This window comes from Bos grunniens, chromosome 23, assembly GCF_055505025.1.
Source record: "Bos grunniens cultivar Pamir isolate PY7600 chromosome 23, Bosgru_T2T1.0, whole genome shotgun sequence".
Lineage (NCBI taxonomy): Eukaryota > Metazoa > Chordata > Mammalia > Artiodactyla > Bovidae > Bos > Bos grunniens.
Genome location: NC_141187.1, coordinates 28719043 through 28743183, shown reverse-complemented (window position 1 = coordinate 28743183; position 24141 = coordinate 28719043). Strand labels below are relative to the sequence as shown.

Sequence of the window (24141 nt, the reverse complement as noted above, 5' to 3'; positions counted from 1 at the left end):
CTGAGTCTGAGAAAAAGGAGTTTCCAGGGCTACCAGCCATCACACTCCACCACCATCCCACCAGAGATGGAAGAGGAGCGGGCAACAGGAGCAGAGCATTTCCACACTGAGAGGCACCCTGCCCCACAAAGCCCAGCAGAAAGCCTGGCAAGCAGAGAGCTGCCCTTCCCTCAGCCCCTCTCTCAGCTTGGAGTGTAGCCCTGGGTGTGAACTGGGCTCTGACTTACCTTCAAATTCTGTTGCCCTGTGTCTAAGGTTGCGCACATCTCCAGGTGCACACACACACAAATACACATACACATACAAATGTACTCACATGTGCTTATCCACAAACACAAATATGAACACATTTCTTGTATCTGTCCATCCTAAGTCGCTTCAGTCCTGTCCAACTCTTTGCAACCCTATGTATTGTGGCCTGTCAGGCTCCTCTGTCTTTGGGATTCTCCAGGCAAGAATACTGGAGTGGGTTGCCATGCTCTCCTCCAGGGGATCTTCCCAACCCAGGGATTGAACCCGTGTCTCTTACATCTCTTACATTGGCAGATGGGGTTTTTTTACCACTAGCACCACCTGGGAACTATACATATACTTATACTCATCCAAAGAAGCTTGCATCTTTGCAGGCACACATATTTGAGTATGTGCAGGGGTTTCCCAGCAGTAAAGAACCCATCTGCCAATGCAGGAAACTTGGGTTTGACCCCTGCCTGGGTTGAGAAGAGCCCCTGGAGTAGGAAATGGTAACCCACTCCAGTATTCTTGCCTGGGAAATCCGATGGAGAGAAGCCTGGTGGGCTACAGTCCATGGGGTCACAAAAGAGACACGACTTAACTACTAAACAACAACAACAACAAGGCCATACACACACAAACTCCTCTTCACATTTCCTCCACATCCAGTCATTGAGCGATGTCTAAAAAAGCTGATTTCTCATTGGCTCAGAGGGCAGTTGTGTGAGTCAAAGAACTTAGTTGGAGTGAGGGGAACCACAGAGGAGACCCTTCTCCAGAGGAGGCAGAGGTTACAGGGTGCTCCACATCCCTGGGGGTTGGGGGGAGCTGCCAGTCCCCCTCCCTCAACAATCGAATCCTGCACCTCTTCCCCACTTAGTGGGAGCAGGGGGAGGGTCTCTGCAGCAGGAAGAAGCAGGAAAGTAGTGAAGCTGGTCTGAGAGGAGAGGCACGAGAGGAGAGGCCCCCACGGGCCACACCCCCAGAACCTCCCTCCCAAGCCCCTCTCCCCTCGAGTCTCCACCGCCAGCCTAGCTCCCTATTCCCGTTTCTTGAAAGAATCGCGGTCTTCTCTCAGCACCAGGAAAGCAGGATACTTGGTTGTCCCTTATGTTTCCTCTCATCGCCCGCCCTCCCGCGGCATTAGGGGTGCCTGTGCGCAGCGAGAAAGGAGGGGAGCACGGGCCTCCCCCTCTTGGCACCCTCCCCATAGTCGGAGGGCTGGCAGGGATGGGGCATCGTCCCAAGCGATGACTCAGCGCGCAGGGTATTCATGTGGTAGCCAAGTTTGACACTTCGCTCATCAGGGACTGTAGGTCCCAGGAGCTGGGGAGAGGGGCTGGCCTCCTGCAGGGATGTTCCAGAGGTGGGGGATTTTGGCCCCACCCCCATGCTTTTCTCTGTCCCTCGTACCACAAGAAGAGCGAAGGTAGAAGGATTCTAGCACTGAGAGATCAAGGAGGGAGGTGAGGGCGGGCTGCAGACACTGGGTTGAAGCAGGTGGCAAGGAGGTAACCGGGAGATGGGGCAGTTGGAGGATCTAAGACACCCCTTATTCTGGGAAGTTCATGGGCCAGAGACGTGGGAAAATTAAAGGATTTCCGGACCCTCAGTGGCAAAGAGTCCTGGGGAGGAGCACTGAGTGACCAGGACTCAAGGGAAATAAAGTTGAGAAATTAAGGTGCTGGGTCCCCGGGAGTCTGGAGGCAGGGCCAGGGAAAGAGGGGAGGGGGGTTAAGGATCTGGGAAGTGGGCGGGGATTGGAAGCAGACGGACGGCAGCTGCGGTGTTTCCGTGTTTCCGAGTTGCTTCCCAGTAGTTCCTCTCAGTTCCATTTCCAGTTGTTTCCAAGCCATTAAATTCTTTCCAGGCGAGATAAGGGTCCCGCCCGTCCCACCCAGGGTGTGTCACGTGTAGGGGGGAGGTTCAGATGGACAGAGCAGGAGAGCCTGGAAGGGGGATTGGAGCGAAGACGGAGCCCCTGTGCCCCTCTGGAGGCATCGCGCAGTCATCCCAGCCGCACTGAACCGTGAGTCACGGGTGCAAAGCTCTCTGCCAAGAATAAATTTTAGGATTCTCTCCACAGACTCCGTGCCCTTCCCAGACCTGGGAGTCCTAACTCTGCTCCATTGCTGCATTTCCTAAAGGCTGGAGACCCCCAAAACTCCCTCCCGGGGCCTTGCAATCCACCTGCTGCCACCCAGGGAGTCCCCATCTGGATGCTCAAAAAAGTTCCCTCGGGCACGTTCCTAGAGTTCTGGCTCAGCCGCTCCAGCCAGATCACTTGGGGTTCCACCAGCACTTCCATCCTGAGGTTCAGCCGGCCACCAGCTCATCCTGGCTTCTGGTTTCTCCCAGCCCCAACACCGCACCGATAACCGCCTCCACCTTGGTGCCGCCCCCGGTCCTATCCAAACCCCAGCATCCATCCTCCGTGCCCAACTCACACACACCTGCACTGACTCTCCCAGACACACCCTCCACGGGGAGTCCGGTCCTGGGTGCATGGTCTTATTTCCTCTGCCCCCGCACAAAGTCCCTGCTCTCCTGCCAACCTTCACCTGGGGTTTGGGGGTAGAGGTCCCCACCTCTCCCGTCTCTTTTCCTGTCTCCCAGAGACGGAGGTTACTTCCTTACCTGAGTAACCAGCAGCTTCAATGTGTCTGTACCTGCTCTGTCCCGAACTTGGGAAGGGGGGTTCTCAGGGAAGGGTGGGTGGATGCCCCTTGGCAGCCCTGAGCTCCTGGTATATCCCCTTGCTCGTTCCCTGCAGCAGGGGCTCACTGAGCCGCGACCCGACTGTCGATCTGGGCAGCGACAGTGAGGAGGAGGGAGACTGAAGCCAGCCGGGGGAGGAGAAGGGGAGGACCAGCATGAGGTCAGGGAGGGGAGCGGAGATAGGGCAGGTCCTCCCACCCATCCGCCCCTGCCAGGCCCTCCCAACGTCATCATATGTCACCCCTCCTCTCCTCCCTCCGTCATCCCACCCACCTCCCTGTCTGGGATCACTGAGTCCCACAATACCCTCATCTCACCCCCTCCAGCCCTCATCCAACCTCCCCCATCCTTTCCTTAGCCCACTTTTATTCTTCCTCCTCACCCTAATTTGTGTCCCAACTTGACACCCCCATCCCTCATATCATTTCTCCTTTTCCCCACCATTTCTCCACCTCTTGCTCCTGCTCTCTAACCTGTTTCCCCCTCTTCCAGCACCCCTTCCCACGGCCAGCCCCTCTCCCTCCTCGGAACCTCCTCCACCTCTTCCCAGCTGCCACATTCCTCCAGCTGGGGTCTTGCCCAGCACCCGGTCCTTCATCCCCTTACCATTTATCTCCTGGCAGGGGCAGGCAGCAGAGAGGGTGGGTGGCAGGAGGAAGCCTCCCTCCCCAGTCTAGACTGCTCTCCACGAGGAGCCTTCTTGTCCCACCTCGGCCCCTGCCTGGCCCCACTGCTCCCACCTGCACTGTGTCCTCTTCTCGCCCCGTCTCTGTGCTGCCTCTCCCTGTCTGTACTGTTCAATCTCTGGTTCTCAGCTCAGGGATCAGTGCCCCCTTTTCATTCTTTCACCTGAGCAGCTTCCTAGAGAAATGGCAGATGAGGCTTGGGCACTGGCTGGACAAGAGTGTGGCCTGAACACCGAGACATAGACGACTTGGGAAAGGTGGGGTTCACAGGAGACAGGGAAGGGAAGCCTGAAAGTTAGGAGAAAGGTTTGGGGACGGAGAAAGAGTGAGAGCCAGGGGCAGACATGAGGGTGGGGGGCACATGGCATGCTGATGTTCTGGAAAGAGGAAGGGGACTAATTCTGTGCTGCAGCGGAGAAGCAGGGGTAGGGAGGGAGTTGTGGGCTTGAGGAAGAGGTCATTTCGATCTTGGGTAGAGATAGGAAGACTGGCCAGAAGGCAGAGTGGCAGATGCGCACATCAGGCTGCCGGGCTCTCTCTCTGGTCTCATTTCCCCATGTGCTTTGCTCCCCTGATGAGGGGCTGAAGAAGAGACTTTTTCTGGATAAGAAATATCCAGGCTGAGGGAGGTTTCACGCAGATAAAGTTCTTTCCATCCAACCAGAGGGAGGTTTCACGCGGATAAAGTGCTTTCCACCCAACCACAAAATGGCGGCCCACTCCAGTACTCTTGCCTGGAAAATCCCATGGATCTCGGAGCCTGCTACTGTCCATGGGGTCACAAAGAGTGGGACATGACTGAGACTCCACTTTTCACAATCCTCACCATGGAGGCTTGGCCAAGTGACAGCTCGAGGGTGACAGGGAGTGCGGGAACCCGTTTCTTGACTCTGTACATCGTTGGGGCAGAGGTGTCCACAGGTCCCCAGGGTCTCGGGTGTGTTGTTTCTGGGGGGCAGGGCGCACTGGCCCAGCATGTGGCTCTGCGGAATGCCCCGTGAGCTCCTGGTGGCCGAGGGCGAAGGCTTGCGTGGGTGCTCGCATGGGTGTCACCGTGTGTGCCCGTGTGTCTGGGTGTGCATGTGTCTGTTTTTTTTTTTCCTGGCTTTGATAGGAAAGATGAAGTCAGCATCTTGGATAGAGTTGGGTTCAGCTTCCTTCCTCTGCCTTGGCCCGAAGCCCCCAGAGCCTGAAATAGGTAACAGTTTCCCTCAGCTTTCCATGCAGGGCTTGGGGGAAAGCACTTGAAAGGGTGGAGGGTCTAAAATGGCATTACCTGGCAAGAGAAAACTTGAGAGAACAGATTTTCTCTGATACTGCCAGATTCTAGTAATTCTAATGGTCATATCCTGCCCTGCTCCCTTTTTTTTGATCCTGTACCCTATATGTTGGTTTTATTTTTATCAGATTCATGTATTTTTCCACTGCACCACTAGGCATGTGGGATCCTAGTTCCCCCACCAGGGATCAGACTTGCACCCTCTGAAGTGGAAGCGTGGAGCCTTAACCACTGGACCACAGTGTGGAAGTATAGTGGAAGTATGGTCACTGTAGGTATACTTGGTCCAAGAGTGGCCAGAAGAGCCTGGAGAGAAAGGAGGACTGAAATGATGGCCTTGGGGTGTTCTGGAAGTCCACTTCTCAGGGGAGACAGGATGCTGGAGTCAGAAAAGGGTTCGAGATTCCAGACATTCACAAGCTCAGAAGGCATTCAAAGAAGCCGAAGCCACTGGAGGCCTGACAGACACAATTCCAGCTTCTGAGATAATCATTATCTAAAATGTGATCCACACCCTGGATTTCAGGCTCCTGGAGGAGCTTATGTCTTATATATATATATATATGTTTGCCTTTTATCAGAAAAGCACTGGGCCTTGCATAAAGCAGGTGCTTCATAAATGCCTGTCAACACTGAGTTGCCAAAGGACTGTGAGAGAAGTGGCAAGAGTGTCTGGCAGGGAGCCTCAGAGTGAAGGCAGGGAGTCCAGTGGTCAGTGGGGTCGCCTTCACCGAGGTGTCCCAGGCGGTGGACAGAAAGGCTGGGGTCTTACTGAGACCCGTTTGTGTGCTCTGGCTGTTCTCCAAATCCTCGGTCTAGGTGTCTTCAGCTGTGGGCCTCCATCCTTGAATGAACCTCCAAGTTCTTGTCCTACCCTCAGGAGGATGAGAGATAAAAGGTATACAGCAAGGAAGGAAAGGAGAAGCCGAGGAAAACAAGAGTAAGGGCAATTGAGGGCAAGGGCCTGAAGGATAGAGAGGGAGCGAAGAGGCCAGGGGCTGTGATCCAAAGAAGCAGTCCCAGAGAGGGGAAGATAGAAAGCAGTTGTGCTGGGCTTCCGTTTACAAAGCCCTTTCCCACACCGCAGCACTTTATTAATCCCACTTTATGCTGAGGAAGCGGGGGCTTGTAGACATTAATGGACTTGGCCGGGTGACTTTGCTAGTGGTGGTGAAGGTGGGCCTCAGGCCATTTTCAGATTCCAAAGCCTGTATGGCTCCCCCTCCCCCAAGAAGAGCCCTAGAAAGATCGAAGACTTAGGGCAGAAACAAATGAAGGGCTTCAGGCAGGATTTGTTGGGGAAAGGTGGGTGCTCTCAATTTCTGAAACTTCTTTCTGCATCCAGTTATGATGTAGATTCAGTGGGAAGAAACTGCCAAGTTTAAGTCAGGGGGTCAACACTTCATTACTGAGACTGGGGGATGGGGCAAGGTGGGAGGTGATGAGGAACGTGGAGAGAAAAAACTGATCCTGAGATGAAAGAGGGGGGAGAATTAAGAGCCTGGGCTGAAAAACAGGGCAAGAGAGCCACAGGAGGAACAGTTTGGACCCTTAAAACTTCCTTTGCCTGGAGACATGGGTGTGGGGAAAAGGGAGGAGGGAGGACATTTCTATCTCGTGACAAAAGAAAGTCACACAATTATTTTGTTCTCTGCTGTGGGGCGGGTGGGCGCCCGTATTTACCAGAGGGACCGGGGTCGCTGTAGCAACCACACATCTGGGCCCCGGAATCCAGATGTGCTGTATCCAGAAGCCATAGCAGAACGATGAGGCAACAGTGTGAGGCTCTCCAGTCCTGGCCCCACAGCTGGGAGAGGACCGAGCACTGGGGGAGGTGAAGGGAGAGGGGGGCACGGGGGCGGAAGGAGGAGAGGGCTGGAGCAGGGGAGAAGAGAGGAAGTTATGGAAGGGGGCAAGGAATGTGGACGAAGGAGTGGAAGCAGCGGGGGGAGAGGAGAGGACCCAGAAGAAAGGGAGCAGACTGTGAAGCGGAGGGGGAGGAAGGGAAAAACACAAAAACCTTGAGAAACCAGCAGATGAACAAAGGATAAAGGGTGTGAATGAGAAGGTGATAACTTGGGGCTGGGTAGAGGGCAGAGAAAGGCAGCAAACCAGTCTAGAGAAAAGAGAAGAGGGAGAGACAGTGGACGAAAGGCGATTCTGAGGAAGGAAAGTAACAGAACAGAAAGATACAGAGGGTCTGACCAGAAAGGGGTCAACAGGACGCGCAGGAGTGACAGCACGTGGAGGTGGCCTTCAATGGGGCCGCAGCTAGAGATCAGCACGGGCCTGCAGGGAGGCAGCCAGACTGACCTGCTTTCACCCCCCATGGCACACCCACTCTCCACACCTCTCCTGAGCCTTCCTTCCCACCACCCAGGCCCTTGCCAAGACAGAGTCCTGGCTCTAACCACAGTGCCAGCTGTGCCCTGCAAACCAGCCAGAGGAGCTGCATGCCACACCCCAGAGCCCCCTTCTGAGAAGCCAGTACTTTAAGCACACTCCTGAGCTGGCGTCAGGAAAGAGAGAAAGTGACAGGACAATGAAACAGTGATGGATCCAGATGGGATAAAAGTGGAATCGAGGAGAAAAGGACCAGGTGAATGGAGCAGGTGAGGAGAGAAAGCTGTGTCCACTGTAGACCAGGCATCCTGCACATCATCTTTCCTCCGCACATCAACCCAAGGAGTAGGCAGGAACACCCCGTTGTGCAGGTAGGCAACTAAGGCTCAGTGTGTGCAAGAACCTACCAGTGTTAGTCACTTCGTTGCGTCTGACTCTGCGACCACATGGACTGTATCCCACCAGTTCCTCTGTCCATGGGATATACCCAGCAAGAGTACTGGAGTGGGTTGCCATCCCTTCTCCAGATCTTCCAGACCCAGGGATTGAACCCAGGTCTCCTGCACTGCAGGTGTATTTTTTTACCATGTGAGCCACCAGGGAAGCCCAAGATACCCACTAATAAAAGGCAAAACAGGAAATCCAACTCAGGTGCTCTGCCCGCAGAATCCTTGTTCTCCTTGCACGCACTGTCTGGATCAGGCTGGGAAGGGCTCCGGGGACCTTGGGACAGGAAGTGATGGTAGAAGAGCCAGGGCTGCCCTCTGGAGGGAGGAAAGGCCTAGTTCCTGGGGGCCCTAGGTTCCAGGTTGCCATAGTTACTTGGTCTGTTTTCACCCCAAACACAGTAATGGGAAGCAGGGGAGCCTGGCTGAACACGTGAGGTTCTTCTCCCGCTTTCAGGCCTGGGCTTGTGGCCCGGGCGGCCCCTGTCCAGTCATCTGGGCGTGGAGCCCAGGCCCAGCCCACGCCCTCCCGCTGACCCAGGACACTCCTGCAGGGCCAGGTCCGAGGTGCTGCTGGACAGGCGCCCCTGACGGGGAACCCCCAGGTTGAGGGAGTCTTGGCCCCTCGCCTGTTGTCCTATTCTCCTTCCTCCTAATTAGAAAGCACAGCCTTTCCTGCTGGCCCCGCAAGTGTCCTTTTCTTTCAACTGGACTCTCAAGTCTCAGTTTCCTCCAGTTTGGGGCTAAGGAGATGCTTCTCAGCGTCCCTCTTCCCTCCAAACACTGCCTCCTTCTCCACTGTGGCTCCTCCTTTCTGGGCTCACAGCCCCTGGCCCCAGCTCCATTGTTTGTTCAAGCTGCTCCTCCTGGAAAGCTAGGGGGAAGAACCTGCTAGAATGCAGGGGACCCAGGGAGGCAGCCCATTCACCCTGAAGGGCGTGGGGCCCCCTGTCCTTCCTGTTTACTCAGACACATTCCAGAATCTGCACTCTCTAGCCTGTCACACCATGGGACATCCCTCCCCCGCTCCCCACCAGATACCAGACATATCCCTCGCGCGTTACAGGGCTGGGGAGAAGGGGATGACGTGAGGTCTGTGATCACACACCCACTCCACCCCAGAGCTAGCCGTGTCCTCAGTGCTCGGCTCTCTGACACACCGGCCCTACAGCAGCCAAGTTCCCCCAAATGACCCATCACAAGCCAGGAAGGCAGGCACCATACCTTCAACTCCCTCCAAGTTGTTTATTTAATAATAAAAAAGAAGATATGCCCATACATCCACCTGACCTCCCTCTGCCATGCCTCGTTGACTCCCAGGAACTAGCTCCAAAATGTAAAAACTTCCCTTGTCCCGCCTGGGGACTAAATTCCCACCTCCACCCCCCAAAACAGAAACATAAGAATAAAGAGTGTACTGGGGCCCACTCACCCCAAAACTTAACTTCACTCAGCACCCTCAAGGAAAGAAGCAGGGATTGGGGGTTCATAGAAATGAGAGGAGCTCTATATTCCAAAAAAGGGGTGAGAAGAGAGGAAAACTCCCACCCACCTCCAAATAAGTGCTTAACCCCCACATCCTGTCTTCCCTTTACAAATTGCCGCAAGCCCAGGGATCAGGACAATTCAAAACAGTCCCACTTGGTTGCTTCCACCCTTACCCCCCGGTTCTAAGTCAGTGTGAGTCATAGAGGTCAGAGATGATTGAGGTAGAGGGCTGATGGGCAGCCTGGTGAGCCTGGCTGGCTGCTGCAGAAGCTGGCAAGGGGCCACCTGTGGCATTGCCCGGGGTTGAGGACGGCTGTTTTCGTAGCGAGGGGGGCACTGTGGAGGTCTTGATGTGAATCACCCTGGTATCCATGACCTCACACTCGATCTGCATCATCTCCTCATAGTCCCCAGGGGGTCCCCGGCCTGACAGGGTCTCTGTGAGAGGGGCAGAGTTAAGGGAGAGGAGAAGGGGAAGGCAGAGAGGTCAGAAAAGCAGAGGTGGACAGGGGGGAACGGGCAGTGATGGGCAGGCAGATCCAGGGGGTGTTCAGTGAGAAGGTAGGGATGGAGTTGGTGCGGGGAGAAGAAAGAAGTGGCAGGGGCGGGGTGGGGGTGGATGACAGTGATGAATGTAAAGTCGCAGAGGAGAGGATATCAAGAGAAAAAAAAGAAGTAAGACTCTGGCAGGTTCCCAGCCCACCCCGGTCCACAGCCCTAAGCACCTTCACCTAGGGAGGACCCACGTCTCATCTTCCTCCCATCAGTCTCCTGCATTTTGTTTTTCTCAAACGATTTCTGGCTTGCTCTCACCCATGTATCTAGCATCACTCTGGAATCCCTGCTTCTGTCATTTCCCCCCTCAACTCTTCATGCTGGATCTCCCCATTGGAACTTCCTTATTTCTCAATCTCAGGACCTGTCTCCACACTGGGCAGGGAAAGAATTACCATTGGGGGCCATAGCAGGCATCACCAGGGACATCTTGGGCCGGGAGGTCTTGTTGTGGCTGATGGCTGGGAGCAGCAAGTGGTCCTGGGGACAGAGGGGCCAGGCCAGGAGGGTGGAGGAAAAGGTGCTGACAGGCTCCCTGGCCCTGCTCTCCAGCCTCGACCTGCAGAGAGATTGCCGGGGAACCCAGGGTGAGGGGATGGGGCCCGCAGGAGAAACTCACCCTTCGGAAGGAGACAACGTAAAATGTGTCTTCCCGTCGGTCAATTGCATCCAGGAACTCGGGCTGCGAACGGTCTGGTTGGCGGTACAGCTGCAGCTGGCCCACGGAATCCCTGGACAGGTAGGAAAATGGGATTGGTGAGGAAGCAAGCCCAGGGACCAGTTCCCACTAGGGAAGAGGGGAGAGGGTGAGAGGGAGACAGGAGACCCCCAGGGGAGGAGGGAAGCATGAGGCCCTGGGGGCAGTGACGACGCACGCAGGACGGCTCCTTTAGAGGAGCCTCGCTTAATAAGTAAGTGCCCCTTCAAGACTCACCCTTCCGGGGGCCCAGGGGGGCGGGTGGGGACTGCCTGAACTGGAGGAGACTTCTTCCGAAACTGAGACTTCTGGAAGGAGAAGTATCTAAGGATTTGAAGAGGATGAAGGGAAAAGGGAAAAGAGAGACGGCCCCTACAAACTGACGCCACCTCACACCCACCCTCCTTCCCACCACCCCAAACCACTTACAACCCCTAGGATGTTTAGCCCTCATTTTCAAGTGGCCTTCCCTGAACCGGCCCACCCCCTCCTACCTGTTTCTCCTGGGCTCTCTGAGGTGTCTTCCGCCGGCCTCTCTGGTGGCGCTGGACCCAGCCACTCAGCTCGTCAGCAAGCCTGGGGAGGCAGAGGAGGGGGACACCTCCATGCCGGGCCAAGACGCCCACTCTTCTGTCCCGCACATCAGAGGGAAGGGGAGAGGGCACGGGGAGCTGGCGCTTCAGCACACAAGGTTAGCCAGGCCTTCGGGGAGGGGCCTCGGGACACAGGGAGGACGCCCCAGTCATGAACCCCCCTACCTCAGGGACTCGGTTCGGTTAAAGTGCCGGCAATCCGAGGAGAGGAAGAGCTGGTCCAGGTCTCTCAGCAGCAGCTCCCTGGTGTCCCCAGGGAAGGCTGTCAGGTTCCTGGAGTGAGGCAGAGAGGGGGCATGACCCAGGGTGCCCAACACTGCCCCGTCAATAGGAAAGGCCATGTTGGCATGAGAACAGCTCTGTTGCTGTGTATGTGCTCAGTCATGTCTGACCCTGTGTGAACCTACAGGCCGTAGCCCTCCAGGCTCCTCTATCCATGGAGTTTTCCAGGCCAAGAATATTGGAGTGGGTTGCCATTTCCTTCTCCAGGGGATCTTCCCCAACCCAGGGATCAAACGCGTGTCTCTTGGGTCTCCTGCACTGGCACGCGGATTCAACTGGGAAACCTGGCTCCCCCTCAAAAAGGAAAGGTAACTTTAGGGGAGAAGACACACTCAGCACCTCTAAAACAGAGAGGGCCGGCTCCTCACCTGAAACTTGGGTGGCCAGCGGGGCTGGGCTGGGGCTCCTCAGGGTCCTGGAAGGGATGCTGGCGGGGCTCGGCTCCATGAACTGGCTCTTGTGCCGAGAACTCCAGCAAGTGTCTCCGGGGTCGAGACTCCCCTCTGCTCATCCGAGGAGAGATGGAAGCCGGAGGAGGCTCACTGATGCTGTGGATAGAAAAGGATGGAGCACGAGGAAGAATTCCAGCTTAACTGAGGGCCTGGGTAAGAGGGAGGGCTCTGCAGATAGCATGCCTGGTTCCAATTTGTGCTGCAAGACTGATTCTCTTCATCTGCAAGATGGACTGAGAACAGTCCCTACGCACAGAGCCAGAAAACACTAGAAAAGGAGCGTGCTTAACCGAGGGCCCAGAACTCAGTAAGCACTTAATATAGTCACTATGTTTATCAGTGTTCTCATGACCATCTCCTCCGGGACGTACCATTTATGACAGAGATGATGGAACATGAAGGGACTAGGGACTAGCTGGCTACACCGTCAGTACCAAGGACACCAGAGCTGTCTGTGTGCAAGTAACGAAAGGGATTGTGCCTAAGAGGTAATCAAGCGGCCGACAGGCAGGCTCCACCCAGACGGTTCTGGGGAGACGAGGAAGGTCTCACCTCACAGGCCCAAAGTTGAAAGCGATGAAGAGAAGGAAGACCATGATGCAGACCACCTTCCTGTTTCCAGACCCTAACTTGAGCTCGCTGTTCTAAGATGCAGAGGAAGAGAGAGGCCGGAGAGGGTGAGTCATCCCAGGGAGCCCGCACTCCCACTCGTCTCCCCAGGCCTCCCGGGTCTCACCTCAGTCAGCAGGGCCTCCAGCCGCCGGCGGAGGGCAGCATTCTCCCGCCGGAGCTGCTGGTTGTCGGCCAGCACGGCTTGCAGCCGGGCTTCCAGCCCCTGCAGGTACTCTTTCTTCTTCCTGCGGGACTGGCAGGCTGACTCCCGGTTCTTGATCATCCGCTGCTGCCGCTTCAGCAGCTTGGCCTGGGCACCAGAGGGTCAGAGGGAGAGTGAAAGCAGGGCGGGGAAGGGGAAGTGCATCCCACCACCCCAGGGACTGACTACCCAAAATTCACGTGGGCCTCTCTCCTGCCTTCTTCACCTCTACATGCAGAGTCAGAGAGGGGTTCTTCCTCTCCGCTGAAACATTTTAGGGAAGGGGCCCTTCTCTCCACCACTTCCTACTCCTGTGCCTCAGAGCTTCGAGAAGTCGGACTATAGGAGGAACTTCCCCACCCAGGTTCTTGGTAGAACCTCAGTTCTTTTCCTTGATGAGTGGTCTTCCTTCTTTGCAATTCTCCTTTTTTAGGACCCAAAGTTTAAGCTTGCTATCGTAAGAGAACAGTTTACCTGGCTTTCCCCAAGGAAGCAGCCTCCCTCTTCTATAACACAGGATGACTCCTCTGGCTTTGATTTACTAAGACCACTCCCACTTCTCCATCTGCAGGGACAGCAAACCTGAGGATCCTAAAACTACATGGGGTTGATAAAAGGGGTCCACTCTGACCTGAGGATCATCTGATGGGCCTGCTTGCTCACTTTTTTGCTTCCTTCTCACTCCACAGTTCTCTCCCCTCCCCATTACTAAGCCTTCCTCCTCCTCTCCCCAGTAAATAACTTACATCCACCTCAGGAGGGCAGGAGTTCCCAGGCATAGGGGCTGGAACAATGCTCTTCCTCTCAGGCCGTGGAGGAGGAGGGGTCGGTCCCTCAGGCTGGACTCGAACAGTACCTTGGATGAGGACAACTGGGGACACTGGGGCAAGTGGGCAGAAGAGGGAGGTCTGAGAGCTGGGAGTCAGGTGGTGTCCTTGTGCCCACACCCACAGCTGAGCACCCAAGGGTCAGGGCGCTGGAAGGCTGTGAGCTGCCTCCTTCTCTCCTTCAGTACCTGGGGGTGGCTGGACAAGGGGCTGCAAAAGGACGGTGGTGCTGGCAGGCACAGCTCTCGGGGGTATCGGGACAGTGGTTATCAGCATGGGTTTGGGCTGCAGTGGTGGCTTCCGGGCGGGCAGGGCTTTGCCTGAAGGAAGGTGAAAGGAAAGAAGGAAGGGATGTCAGGACAACAGGCCTCCAGCCAGGGGCCCCAGCTGTCAGGAGATGCATTACCTGAGGAGCCGTCAGAGGACAGGCCCATGCTGATCTGGACAGCTCCAGGAGGGGGGCCGGGGACATCCCGCAGGAGACACCCCTGAGGGGACGGGGACTCTGTCTTCACTTCCAGGACCTCCTCTCCTATGAAAGCCTACATGGGGCATTCCAGAAGACATGCGAGTCAGGAAGAGCTCGGAGGAGGAGGAGCTGAAGAAGAGAAAGCCCTCACACCTCTGAGAGTCAGGAGGAACTCACACGCATGCTGGAGGGAGGAGCGGAGTGCATGCTCACCTGGCTGGGGGACTCTGCAGAGAGCAGGGGAGCCTCCGAGTTGATGGAGGAAGATGGAGAGGCAGGCTCTATCTTAATCTGAACATCTGTGGGATGGCAGGATGAGACAAAGAGCTGGGTGTCAGATAAACACTGAAGGAGAACAGGGCTAAGATGCGGAAATGGGAGACACAGTCACTTCCCCTTGTACCTGGAAGTAAAACTATTTCTGGCTCAGGAGGGCAATCCAGAGGAGGGGGACTGGAGCTGCTAACCTGCTGCCTCTCCTCCAACCTCTTTTCTCAGAAAGGACTCCCTTCTCCTTCCTTGGCCCCTCTCAGCTGGTTCTACCACTGCCAAACCCTCAAGCCTGCCCTTGCGTGTCAGCTGTCCCTTTCTTCTTCACACACCTTGTTCATTCGCATGGTGAAGGCCCACACAGGGAGATTCGGCTGCATTTTCATGGGCCCAAATTCCTGTCTGGCTGGATTTCCACCTCATCCTGGCCCAATGCAATCATGCATCACAACTCTGACAACTGCCTGGCCTGCATCTCTACCCTTGACTGCTCCCCTGCGCCCGGATTCTGACTCTCAAGCTGCCTGCTGGTCACTTCCATTCTCACGCCCCTCCATTCACCCAAATTCAACCGGCCTTAACACAGGGCTCACTGCTTGTCCCTTTATACAGATCTCCTTCCTACCGTCAGCCTTCAAAGCTCAAGTCACCTCTGAGCCTTCACAGCCTCTGTTAAATCTATCTGTAAGACTTGTTGATTGCCCCATGGAGGTTAACCTAGCTGAAGGCCAGATTCAGCTCCAAGGTCAATGATCCACTACTACCTCTGGTTCATAGCTTGGATTTTGATACTTAATTATAAGATTACCAATACTGCTATTTTAAAATCTCAAGTCTATTTATGTATTTCAATAGGTAATACACTCATATAATACAAGATCCCAAAGAACAAAGGGAAATTCAGTGAGAAGTGAATCTCCTTTCCTTCCTTGTCCACCAGCCATCCAGAACCTCTCCACAGAGGTGACCACTGTCTGAGCTATGTAACCATATATTAACCTTCATGAGACTCTCCAAAAGCAATGCCTAGGTCTTGTGCTTCATGTCTATCAAAGGGATGGGTAAAGTGCATGGGTGCCTGTGTGGTAAGTCATTTCAGTCATGTCAGACTCTTTGTGATCCCACAGACTGTAGCCCACCAGGCTCCTCTGTCCATGGGATTCTCCAGGCAAGAATACTGGAGTGAGTTGCTATGCCCTCCCCCAGGGGATCTTCCTGACCCAAGGATTGAACCCACATCTCTTATGTCTCCTGCATTTGGCAGGCAGGTTCGTTACCACTAGTGCTACCTAGGGAGCCCAGGTAAAGTACAGGCCCTCAAAAAAATACCTATATATTAGAGGAGACTCTGACTCCAAGAACTCTATCCTTTGCAAAATCGTCAACAATTTTTTCACTAATATAAACTTTTCAATCCTTATTTTGTTTCTCCTCTTTGTAATACTTAATCATATGCTGGATATGAGCTGTTTGTCCCTCCAAATCTCTCCCCACCCTCCCCTGCCCTGCTCTGAGGCCCAGGAGGAAAACACGTGTGGCTCTCTTGTCTTCAAGCTTCTGGCTGAACTTCAACCAAGGGAAGGTAGGCTAAGAAACCCTGAAGTCACCTTGAAATCAACAATCAACAAGTCCCACATTGAATTCATCATGCTTCCTGCCAGGAGGCTCCTGCTCCTGCAGTCGTTCTCCAGCGATTGGTACCCTCACCCACCGGGTGGCTGCCCTTGTTAGAAACCCAGGCACGTTCTTTCACCTCTGCTCATCTTTAATGCCCAGGAGGTCACTGCACTCATCCATTCTAATTCACTCTTTCTCAAATCTGCCTTCTTCTCAGCATCTGAGTATCTTACCTGACTAACCACATGGACCTCTTTCTTGGTCCTCCTTCTGCCTCCAGTCCTGAGTTTCTGCAATCCAGTGTCTACTTTGCCACCAGAGTCATCTTCCTAATCACACTCTTCTCCTGCCTGACTCTTCAAAGGCACAAAACTGCCCACAGGAAAAAAGCTAAGAGTCCCTAAACAAGGTTTCTACCTGGCCCTGAAGCCTCTGAATTTCCAGGCCCTTCCCTACTCCCCCTCCTTACATCCACTCTAAAGAGATGCAGGTTCCTCAGGTTCACACTAGTCCCTACAGTCTTCTTCTGGCTAATTCCAATCTATCTTTCAAAACTCAGCTCAGGAAACCCCTCCTGCATGAGTACATCCTTGATCTAGCCCCAGCTGGGTGAGATTCCCCCTCTTATGAGCCTCCATGGCACCCTGTGATAATCTCTACCCTAGAATTACCATACTTTAGTTGTCTTTCTCCCACACCATAGCATGGGATCCTTAAGTCAGTGAGGTGGTAAGGTGTTCTTCATCTTTGCAACTCAGAACCCTGTCCAGTATCTGGCATGGAGTAGATGCTCAAGAAATGTAGATGCTGAATAAACATGCAAGAGTAAATAGACTCAATAACACTTCTAAAAAAGCACAAATAATGTTACTTGTAGAATGCAGGAGCAGGTATATGGTATTCCAAGTTTTCTGTCTGCTTGAAAATTTTTACAATAAAACCTTTGGAGGGAAAGTCACATATATAAATATGCCCTAAACTGTCTGCAAGTTTTTAAAAATGAAAAGCAACAGAAACAAGAAAAGAAAGAAAAATTATTCCCATCTCTTCAGTGCTGCCCTTACTGTGATTTCCTGAAATCCTCCCTCCTGCTCCTGGCCTTCCTCCTGGTTATCTGCCATCTCCCCTCCCCACCTCTCCTCCTTGTCCTGCTGACCGGACTCCCTCTTTACACACACACACACACACACACACACACACACACACACTCTCTCTCTCTCTCTCTCTCTCTCTCTCTTGGTAAAGCCTGGGGATGATGCAGGCTATTATTACCTGAAGGATCATCAGAGGTGGTGCTGACATTGATCTGGATGGTTTCAAATGGGGATGTTGGATCATCTCCCAGGAGGCAGAGTGGGGGTGCCAAGGACTCTGACTTCACAACCAGCATCTCCCCTACACCAGGGGCCTGGGTAACAGTGAGGGTGAAGCAGGGGAGACAGAACAAGAAAGAAAACAAAAAGGACATGTTGAGAGTAAAAGCCAGGACAGAAGCCTTATAGCTTACAAACCACCAGTTACTTGACATTCTGGTTTGAATGGTAGTCAGCATCTTGCTAAACTGTGTCTGGCCCCTTGTTCTCTTTCTATTTTATTCCTAGGAAGGTGAATAAAGTCTCATGATCTCAAATATTGCAGTAGACAACCTGGACAAGAATAGTTCCAGAATTCTCAGTGGTTAACAACTCTCTTCTTCCCTGTTCCCCCACCCCACAATGGCTGCCACATTTCTCTCTATATTAAAAAACTCCATCTTCGATTCTAGAGAATCACGTGGAAATGTGAAAAATGAAGATATAAAAGAAATGGCAAAGGTAGAAAAGAACTTCCCCCCTGCACCCCATGACCTGCAGCCCACAAATCATTTCCTTAGCATCAACAGGGGAAGGCAAGGGAACTGAGTCCCTGCCACAGAGAGTAGGAGGGAGATGACTCTCTCACCTGGTTGGAGGGCTCTGTGGAAAGATGCGATGATTCAGAGCTGAGGGAGGAGGAAGAGCAGGGGGAGGATGGCTCAGACTTCACCTGGAGATCTGGAGGAAAACGGGCTAGAAAATAACCACGAAGCGGAGCCTGACAAGAGCCCAAAAAGCGCCCAAGGACATGGGGTAAAAACCCCTCACTGGGCAAGGGAGAAGGAGCACATATCAGGGGTCAAAGGGGGAGAGGAGTACACAGGCACTCAGGTGGAGGAGGCTTGAGGATAAGAGGAACTGCACAGTTTCTGGGAAACAATGGGACGGTGAGGGTTTCTCAAAGGATGAGGGAATCACAAAGGGTATCTTACCTGGGAAGATAGGCAGAGAGTCCCAGGGGGGTTCAGGAGGGCTGACGTCCATTCCCAGGTCCAGAGAGCTGCTGCCAAACTGAACAAGGGGGCCGGGTATTAGAAGGCAGAAGTGTGAGGATGAAGGGGTGCTCCAGCTGAGCGCTGGCTTGGGGATGAGTCCCAGGTTCTGCGACCACTCGCACCCACCAACGGTGAGAGACAAGGCTTGGGGAGCGATACCGGGACATCTTGCTCCGGACAACGGAAGAGCTCCGTCTCCTCCTCGGCCACTTCATCCAAGCCGGCGTACAAAGTGCTGTCTGCAAGAGGTGCGGAGGGTCGGGGGTCGGCCGGTAGCGCAACCTTCAGATCCTCACAGAGCCTCGCCCCATCCCTCATTGGCTCGGCTCGGCCAGACCCACCGCCCGCCCACTTGAAAAGTGATATAGCCGAAGAACTTCAGTCCCTCCTTCCCCAATCCCGGAACGATTCCACGTTTCCGCGGGAGCGGAGGTCTTCCCCGACTCCCGCATCCCCCAAAGCCCAACTAGCTCCTCTGTTCCACCCTTCTTCAGACGATCGATTCCGTATTTGCCCAGCCTTCCTCTTTGAGCCTCCGCTTCTTCCTACGTGCCTCAGGGGCACAGCAGGCCACAGCCCTATCCCTTCCCCGAGGCGCCTCACTCTGCGCACCCCAGTCCTCCGGGCTCAGCAAGTTGTCGGTGAAAAAGCGTGTCGGGTCCGCAATCTCGCTGAGAAGCATCAGCTCCGCCATCTTTCCCCCCACCCCCCAACCATTAGACGGTCCCCCAAGGCCCGCCTCTTCCGCATCATCAACGAATCAATCGACTCCTAAAAAGGGAGGGGGGCGTCCCGGAAGTCCTTCCGACCAGTAAGAGGCCTGGGTACTGAGCACATGCGTCAATAGAAGAGCCGGTCGTACAGGCTGGGCCAATGGGAGCGCGGCAGGACGCTAACACTTCAACAGTACTGGACAGTGAGGTTTGCGCATGCGCCAAACAGATCTCCGCCTGAAAGCGCCTAGGAAGTGTGGCCTTCGGTCTTTGGAGTTACGCCCTCTGCCCCAGAGTGTCCTAAATTTAGAAGTTTAGCTCATCGATTCATCTTCGGAGATGGACAAGCCCCCCCAAAACATAGCACACGTGACTATATAGCTTTTTAATGGTAAAAAGGGATGCTGAGACCACAGCTACCTCCCTTAGGAAGGCAGAAGCTTGGAGTGGGATATGGTGCAACTCTCCCTTGGTCCCCACCAAATCTCACAGCATAGACCACACTTCACAGGTTCCTGTCTCTTTTAAGGTTTAACTTTTAATCAGCCAAACATCTTGCGCAGTCCTTGAGCCAGCCCTGCATCCTGTTTCTTCCCCTGAATGATCACCTTTCCCAGCTCCTCCTGGGCTGCCCGGTTTTTGGGGTCTACGGCCAACACCTTCTTAAGGTCAGTCATTGCTTTTTCTAGGTTTCCAAGAGCAGCCTGGGCAACACCCCTTCGGTACAATGCTTTTATATGGCCAGGCTCCCGCTCCAGCACCCGGTCACAACTTTGGGCCGCCAAATGGGGCTGCCCTAGCAGCAACTGACAGGCAGCCAGGTTGGCGTGAAGTACAGTTCGTTCCGGAGGGCCAGGTGGGGGTAAGGTCAGCAGCAGCCGAAGAGCCCGTGCATAGCATCGGGCAGCTCCTTCCGGATTCCCCGCTCGAAATAATTCTGTGCCCCTTGCACGTTCTTCTCTGGCCAAGGCCTCCTTCTCGGTGTCCTCCAGCTCCCAAGAGTCTCGACCCTGAGTGAAGGAGGCCAGTGTGAGCCTGACAGGAAGTCCAGAGCGCCCAGGGAGCTGAAGCTCTGCCTCCTCGCCTTGACACATGGACTCCAAGCATTTCTCTATGAGCTCCCCCCAAGTTTCCTCCCTCCATGGGCCTAACCCCACAGTTAGTTCTGTCCAGCCCTCTGGCAGCCCTGACCCCAAAGGAAATCCAGAAGCCTGTACCGTGCAGCGGGAGCCCAGCTTGGGTTTGTCCAAGCCGTGACCACGGACTACAATCTTCTTGACAAAGCTGCCATCAGGACAGTACCAGAGATCAGAAGCTTGAAGGGGCTCTGACATCGCACTGGCTGATCCATGAGACTTAGCAGAGTCTCTTTCAAGTTCAGCAGGCAGTTTTTCAATTTCCTGAGGATTCTCTAGAATTTGGCTAGCTGGATCTGGGCTCACTTTCAGCTCAAGGATTTCCGTAGGAGATTCTCCCCGATGCTGCCTAATCTGAGTAGGTAATTCAAGGTTCTTTTCCCCTTGTTGTTGCGGTTGACAGCTGTCCTTCTCTCCCATTGAATTGATTGGTGATGTATCCATTTGGGTGCCTGGCCCCTTCCACCGTGGGTAAACAGTTTTGGATAGAAAGGGATGGACCGAGTCCAGGTCAGCACCTGATTTGAAAAAAAAAAAAATCAAAGCAATGCTATTGGCAGAAATTTTATTTAGACTCCTTTTCCGTCCTTTTGGGACTCCGGACCGTGGTCCTCAAAGTCCTCTTTTTTTTTTTTTTTTTCTTTCCCGAATCTCTGTCGGGTCCAGTCTCCCCTCCAACCCCGAACTACAAGTTCCACAATTCCCTGCGGCTTGGGTAGCCATTCCCAACTACGGACACCCGATCGAGTCAAAAAATACCTGGGGGGGGCCGAAGCGCCTCGCCTGATGGCAATAGCCAGACCATTCAAATCACCTCTTCTTCCGAAGCCAAGTGCTACTGAGTACTGTCGTTGGAGTCTTTCCCCAGGTGGAGAAGATGGAAAGGGGAGCCAGGGGACAGCTGGACAGAGACACTGACAGCTAACCCTGGAGCCCGAGAGACAAGAGAATCTAGTCAAATTCCTGGCAGCCAATCGGGAGGAGGGAGAAGTCTGATTAAGCCCGCCTTTTGGACGTTACATCATTTCCCCCACTGACTCACCGCCACACCCCAGCAAACGAGAAGCTCCAGGCCTTTGCGACCAGACTAGGCCAAATCATACCGAGCTAGGCGAGGTACGACTGCGTCAAAGTCTGGAGAAGGTCTGGAATGGGAGATTGGGCCCATAGAGGATATAATGGGGAATGCTGGAGCTGGGGTGGCTGATCGCGGCTGTGACCAGTCCTTTTGTCTGGCCACCTAAAACCCACGTGTGCTATTCTATTAATACTTGCCCCTACATTTAGCTTAGACAGTAAAGAATCTGCCTGCAATGCAAGAGACCAGGGTTCAATCCCTGGGTCATGAAGATCCCCTAGAGAAGAAAATGGAAACCCACTCAAGTATGCTTGCCTGGAAAATTCCATGGACAGAGGAGCCTGGCATGTTACAGTCCATGGTATCACAAAGGGTCAGACAGGACTGAGTGACTTTCACTACATTTGGGACAGCTGGTCAGAGTGGCCCATCCTGTCCACGGTCCTTCAAAATAAACCCTGGAGGAATTCCCTAACAGTCCAATGGTTAGAATGCTGAGCTTCCTCTGCAGGGGGCTGGGGTTCCATCCAGATGAGGCTTGCCTTACCTTTGCCTCATGTTCGTTAATGCCTTTTGAGCTCTTCTTCCTCAAAGAATCTTATAGACAGTGCTTTTCAAACTTTGATGACCCTACACATTATCTGGGGAACTTGTTAAAATGCATGTTCTGACTTAGGAAGTCTAAGGTGGGACCTGCTACTCTGCATTTCTAACAAGCTCTTGGATGCTGCTGCCGGTGGTCCATGGACCACACACATTGAATAGTGTGACTCTAGAATAATCTCATCCTGTTCTTTTGACCTTTTAGTCTGTGTCCTTTTAGTTTTTCAAGTATTTTGCATATGCATATGTCCTCAGTTGTGTCCCACTCTTTTGTGACCCCATGGACTGCAGCCAGCCAGGCTCCTCTGTCCATGGAAATTTACAGCCAAGAATACTAGAGTGGGTTGCCATTTCCTACTCCTACGTTTTACATGTATAACTGGTATAACCTGATCCACTGGACGTACCAGTGGAAAAACCGGTCCTCCTCTTCCTAATAAAATATGTAGGTCCCTATTGTGATTCAGGCTTGCTCGTCCAGCTCCCTGCACAGGCAGGCTATGACAGCTCTTCAGGGAAGGAGAATTCCACTCTTAGTCCTCACTTTGGCTCCCTCTTCAGTTTGCAATTGTTCAGTTCACAATTGTGTCCCAGACTAAAGGACCGTGCCAGGACAGCCAGGAGGGGAGGTAATGTCATCATTAGCCACAGACTTGTGTCAAAACAGCCCTCTCCATTTTGTGTTGAGTCTCAGATCACTAAATTAGACCTTTTTTCCCTTCAAGCTTTATTTCTAGGTTCTGTGCTGCTGCTGCTAGGCGACCGACTTCAGCAGTCGTGTCCGACTCTGTGCGACCCCATAGACGGCAGCCCACCAGGCTCCCCCGTCCCTGGGATTCTCCAGGCAAGAACACTGGAGTGGGTTGCCATTTCCTTTTCCAATGCATGAAAGTGAAAAGTGAAAGTGAAGTCACTCAGTTGTGTCCGACTCTTAGCGACCCCATGGACTGCAGCCTACCAGGCTCCTCCGTCCATGAGATTTTCCAGGCAAGAGTACTGGAGTCCACTTCAACTAAGGCTAAATATTCTGATTCTTGGAATCCTTATGTTCTTGTTGAAAACTGATCTACCTTTTCTCCCTCCCTGCTCCATTTCACGGATTTCTAGGAAAGACAGAAAGTCTAGAATGAGTCACAGAAGATTTGATTACATCCTGATCCCTGGACAAAGATTGCTAATTTGTATTATGGGTGCCTTAATTGAGAGGTCCACTCCAATGACCCTTCAGAGATTAGCTTCTCTCAATTTAAAAAAAAAAAAACTACTCTGCTACAAATGTATTGCTTTGTAATGGTCTCTTACTGTTTTGTGTGTATATGTTTCAGTTCCAACAGATTCCACAAGCCATGGGTCTTGCCTCTATTTCTTTTCTTTTTTTGAGGCAAGGAAAGCAACCTTAGTTGGAAAGCAGCAGACCAAGAAGATGGCAGACTAATGTCTCAAAATAACCATCTTGTCAAGGTCTAGATGCCAGTTTGTTTTATAGAACAAAGAGGGAGAGGAGATGAGGAAGTAAAGTAACAAGCCCATTTTTCTTTAAAATAGGAGGGAATGTGTTAATTTCTTCTTTTTTGCAGCCATTGACAGGTGGACTGGGTCAGACCGTCTCTCTGTGAGCTGAATAAAGTGCCTCTATTTCTTTTGCGTTTCATCTCCTTCTCCATTCATTCATTCAACAAATATTTATTGAGCACCTCCTATGTTCTAGACAGGATGCTGGGAACTAGGGATACATAAATGAATGAGACAGAGACAGTCCCTATTCTCATGGAGCTTATAGTTGGGGCATGGAGAATAAGTTGTATGAAGAAGTGAGAGATGCTATGAGAGTGGACGAGGGGTGAGGGAATATCCCTTGAGGATGAGACTTTTTTACTTTTGGTTGAGCCTCGGAGTATTTTGGGATCCTAGTTCCCCAACCAGGAACTGAACTCACACCTTTGCATTGGAAGTGCAGAGTCTTAACTACCTCACTGCTAGGAAGTCCCAAGGATGAGACACTTTTGTTACCATCTAAAGAATGAGTTAGAACTGAACCTCTGAGAACACAATAGACCACATACTCAGAAACACTGAATTAAATGTTTAACTTTGTCTCTTTGGGTGGTCCCTTGTCATCATTGTGACTATATGTAAAAAACAAACATAAGGGACTTCCCTAGTGTTTCCGTGGTTAAGACTCCAAGCTCCCAGTGCAGGGGTCATGGGCTCGTTTCCTGGTGAGGGAACTAAGAGCTGTGCGACTTCACCAAAAAGAAAAAAAAAAAATGTTGAAAACAAGCAAATACGTTAACAAAGGCCCCAGACCACTAAAGATAGTAATCAAAATCACCCAGGAAGAAAATATTTTTATTTTTAAAAAGATGACCCATTAAAATGAAAATGAAAAATTTAAGTTTTAAAAGAAGACTGAAAAGTCTGCATTCATGCTATAAACGCCCCCTGTTCTCAGCTTGAGAAGCACAGGCCTAGGAAGGGGTCAAGATATGAA

General features: G+C 52.9%; 3 protein-coding genes and 2 long non-coding RNA genes across 29 annotated transcripts in view; 2 read left to right on the top strand and 3 right to left on the bottom strand.

The window, feature by feature from the left end:
- Positions 1-3013, bottom strand: part of TNXB (tenascin XB) — a 56306-nt gene extending 53293 nt beyond the window's left edge. For all 10 annotated transcript variants that reach the window (XM_086369193.1, XM_086369196.1, XM_086369197.1 and 7 more), the window contains exon 1: positions 2872-3013. The gene's annotated coding sequence lies outside the window, so the exon portion shown is untranslated. The remainder of the gene's footprint in view (positions 1-2871) is intronic.
- LOC147347034 (uncharacterized) lies at positions 1998-17539 on the top strand. 5 transcript variants are annotated; one of them, XR_015152096.1, is made up of 5 exons: positions 2007-2263; positions 10423-10488; positions 11529-11629; positions 12333-12450; positions 13936-15573. It is a non-coding gene; the product is annotated as an uncharacterized LOC147347034 (long non-coding RNA). The 5 variants fall into 5 exon arrangements; XR_015152095.1 differs by having other exon boundaries at positions 11449-11629; XR_015152094.1 differs by lacking the exons at positions 11529-11629; positions 13936-15573 and adding an exon at positions 17372-17539 and having other exon boundaries at positions 1998-2263.
- Positions 8932-18846, bottom strand: ATF6B (activating transcription factor 6 beta). 11 transcript variants are annotated; one of them, XM_086369233.1, is made up of 19 exons: positions 18733-18846; positions 18247-18359; positions 18058-18136; positions 17712-17803; positions 17043-17178; positions 14097-14182; positions 13821-13956; positions 13603-13734; positions 13334-13467; positions 13062-13152; positions 12510-12695; positions 12326-12417; positions 11690-11869; positions 11205-11312; positions 10941-11022; positions 10684-10754; positions 10369-10480; positions 10145-10229; positions 8932-9632 (listed from the first exon to the last, which is right to left on the bottom strand). In XM_086369233.1, the coding sequence occupies exons 11-19, from the start codon at positions 12666-12668 to the stop codon at positions 9382-9384; spliced, it is 1140 nt and encodes a 379-aa protein (XP_086225359.1). In that variant the 5' UTR covers positions 12669-12695; positions 13062-13152; positions 13334-13467; positions 13603-13734; positions 13821-13956; positions 14097-14182; positions 17043-17178; positions 17712-17803; positions 18058-18136; positions 18247-18359; positions 18733-18846; the 3' UTR covers positions 8932-9381. The 11 variants fall into 11 exon arrangements, 7 of the variants coding, with proteins under 7 accessions (XP_086225359.1, XP_086225358.1, XP_086225357.1 ...); XM_086369232.1 differs by having other exon boundaries at positions 17712-17818; positions 18280-18359; XM_086369231.1 differs by having other exon boundaries at positions 18280-18359.
- A 505-nt stretch (positions 18847-19351) lies between these two features.
- Positions 19352-20866, bottom strand: FKBPL (FKBP prolyl isomerase like). 2 transcript variants are annotated; one of them, XM_086369252.1, is made up of 3 exons: positions 20729-20866; positions 20051-20487; positions 19352-19843 (listed from the first exon to the last, which is right to left on the bottom strand). In XM_086369252.1, the coding sequence occupies exons 1-3, from the start codon at positions 20772-20774 to the stop codon at positions 19376-19378; spliced, it is 951 nt and encodes a 316-aa protein (XP_086225378.1). In that variant the 5' UTR covers positions 20775-20866; the 3' UTR covers positions 19352-19375. The 2 variants fall into 2 exon arrangements, with proteins under 2 accessions (XP_086225378.1, XP_086225377.1); XM_086369251.1 differs by having other exon boundaries at positions 19352-20487.
- On the top strand, positions 20741-23301 carry LOC147347031 (uncharacterized). The gene is made up of 2 exons (XR_015152098.1): positions 20741-21085; positions 22376-23301. It is a non-coding gene; the product is annotated as an uncharacterized LOC147347031 (long non-coding RNA).
- The last annotated feature ends 840 nt before the right edge of the window (positions 23302-24141 follow it).

What these genes read in the sequence shown, in the direction of transcription:
- ATF6B (XM_086369226.1), bottom strand. Translation starts at nt 18,814, where the DNA reads ATGGCGGAGCTGATGCTTCTCAGCGAGATTGCGGACCCGACACGCTTT. An exon ending in GCTGGCCACCCAAGTTTCAG is followed by an intron (nt 11,313 to 11,689) that starts GTGAGGAGCCGG and finishes GCCTCACTCCAG; the next exon opens with GAACCTGACAGCCTTCCCTG. An exon ending in ACGTTGTCTCCTTCCGAAGG is followed by an intron (nt 10,230 to 10,368) that starts GTGAGTTTCTCC and finishes CTCTGTCCCCAG; the next exon opens with GACCACTTGCTGCTCCCAGC.
- FKBPL (XM_086369251.1), bottom strand. Translation starts at nt 20,774, where the DNA reads ATGGTCTGGCTATTGCCATCAGGCGAGGCGCTTCGGCCCCCCCCAG. An exon ending in GGCGCTTCGGCCCCCCCCAG is followed by an intron (nt 20,488 to 20,728) that starts GTATTTTTTGAC and finishes TTTTCAAATCAG; the next exon opens with GTGCTGACCTGGACTCGGTC.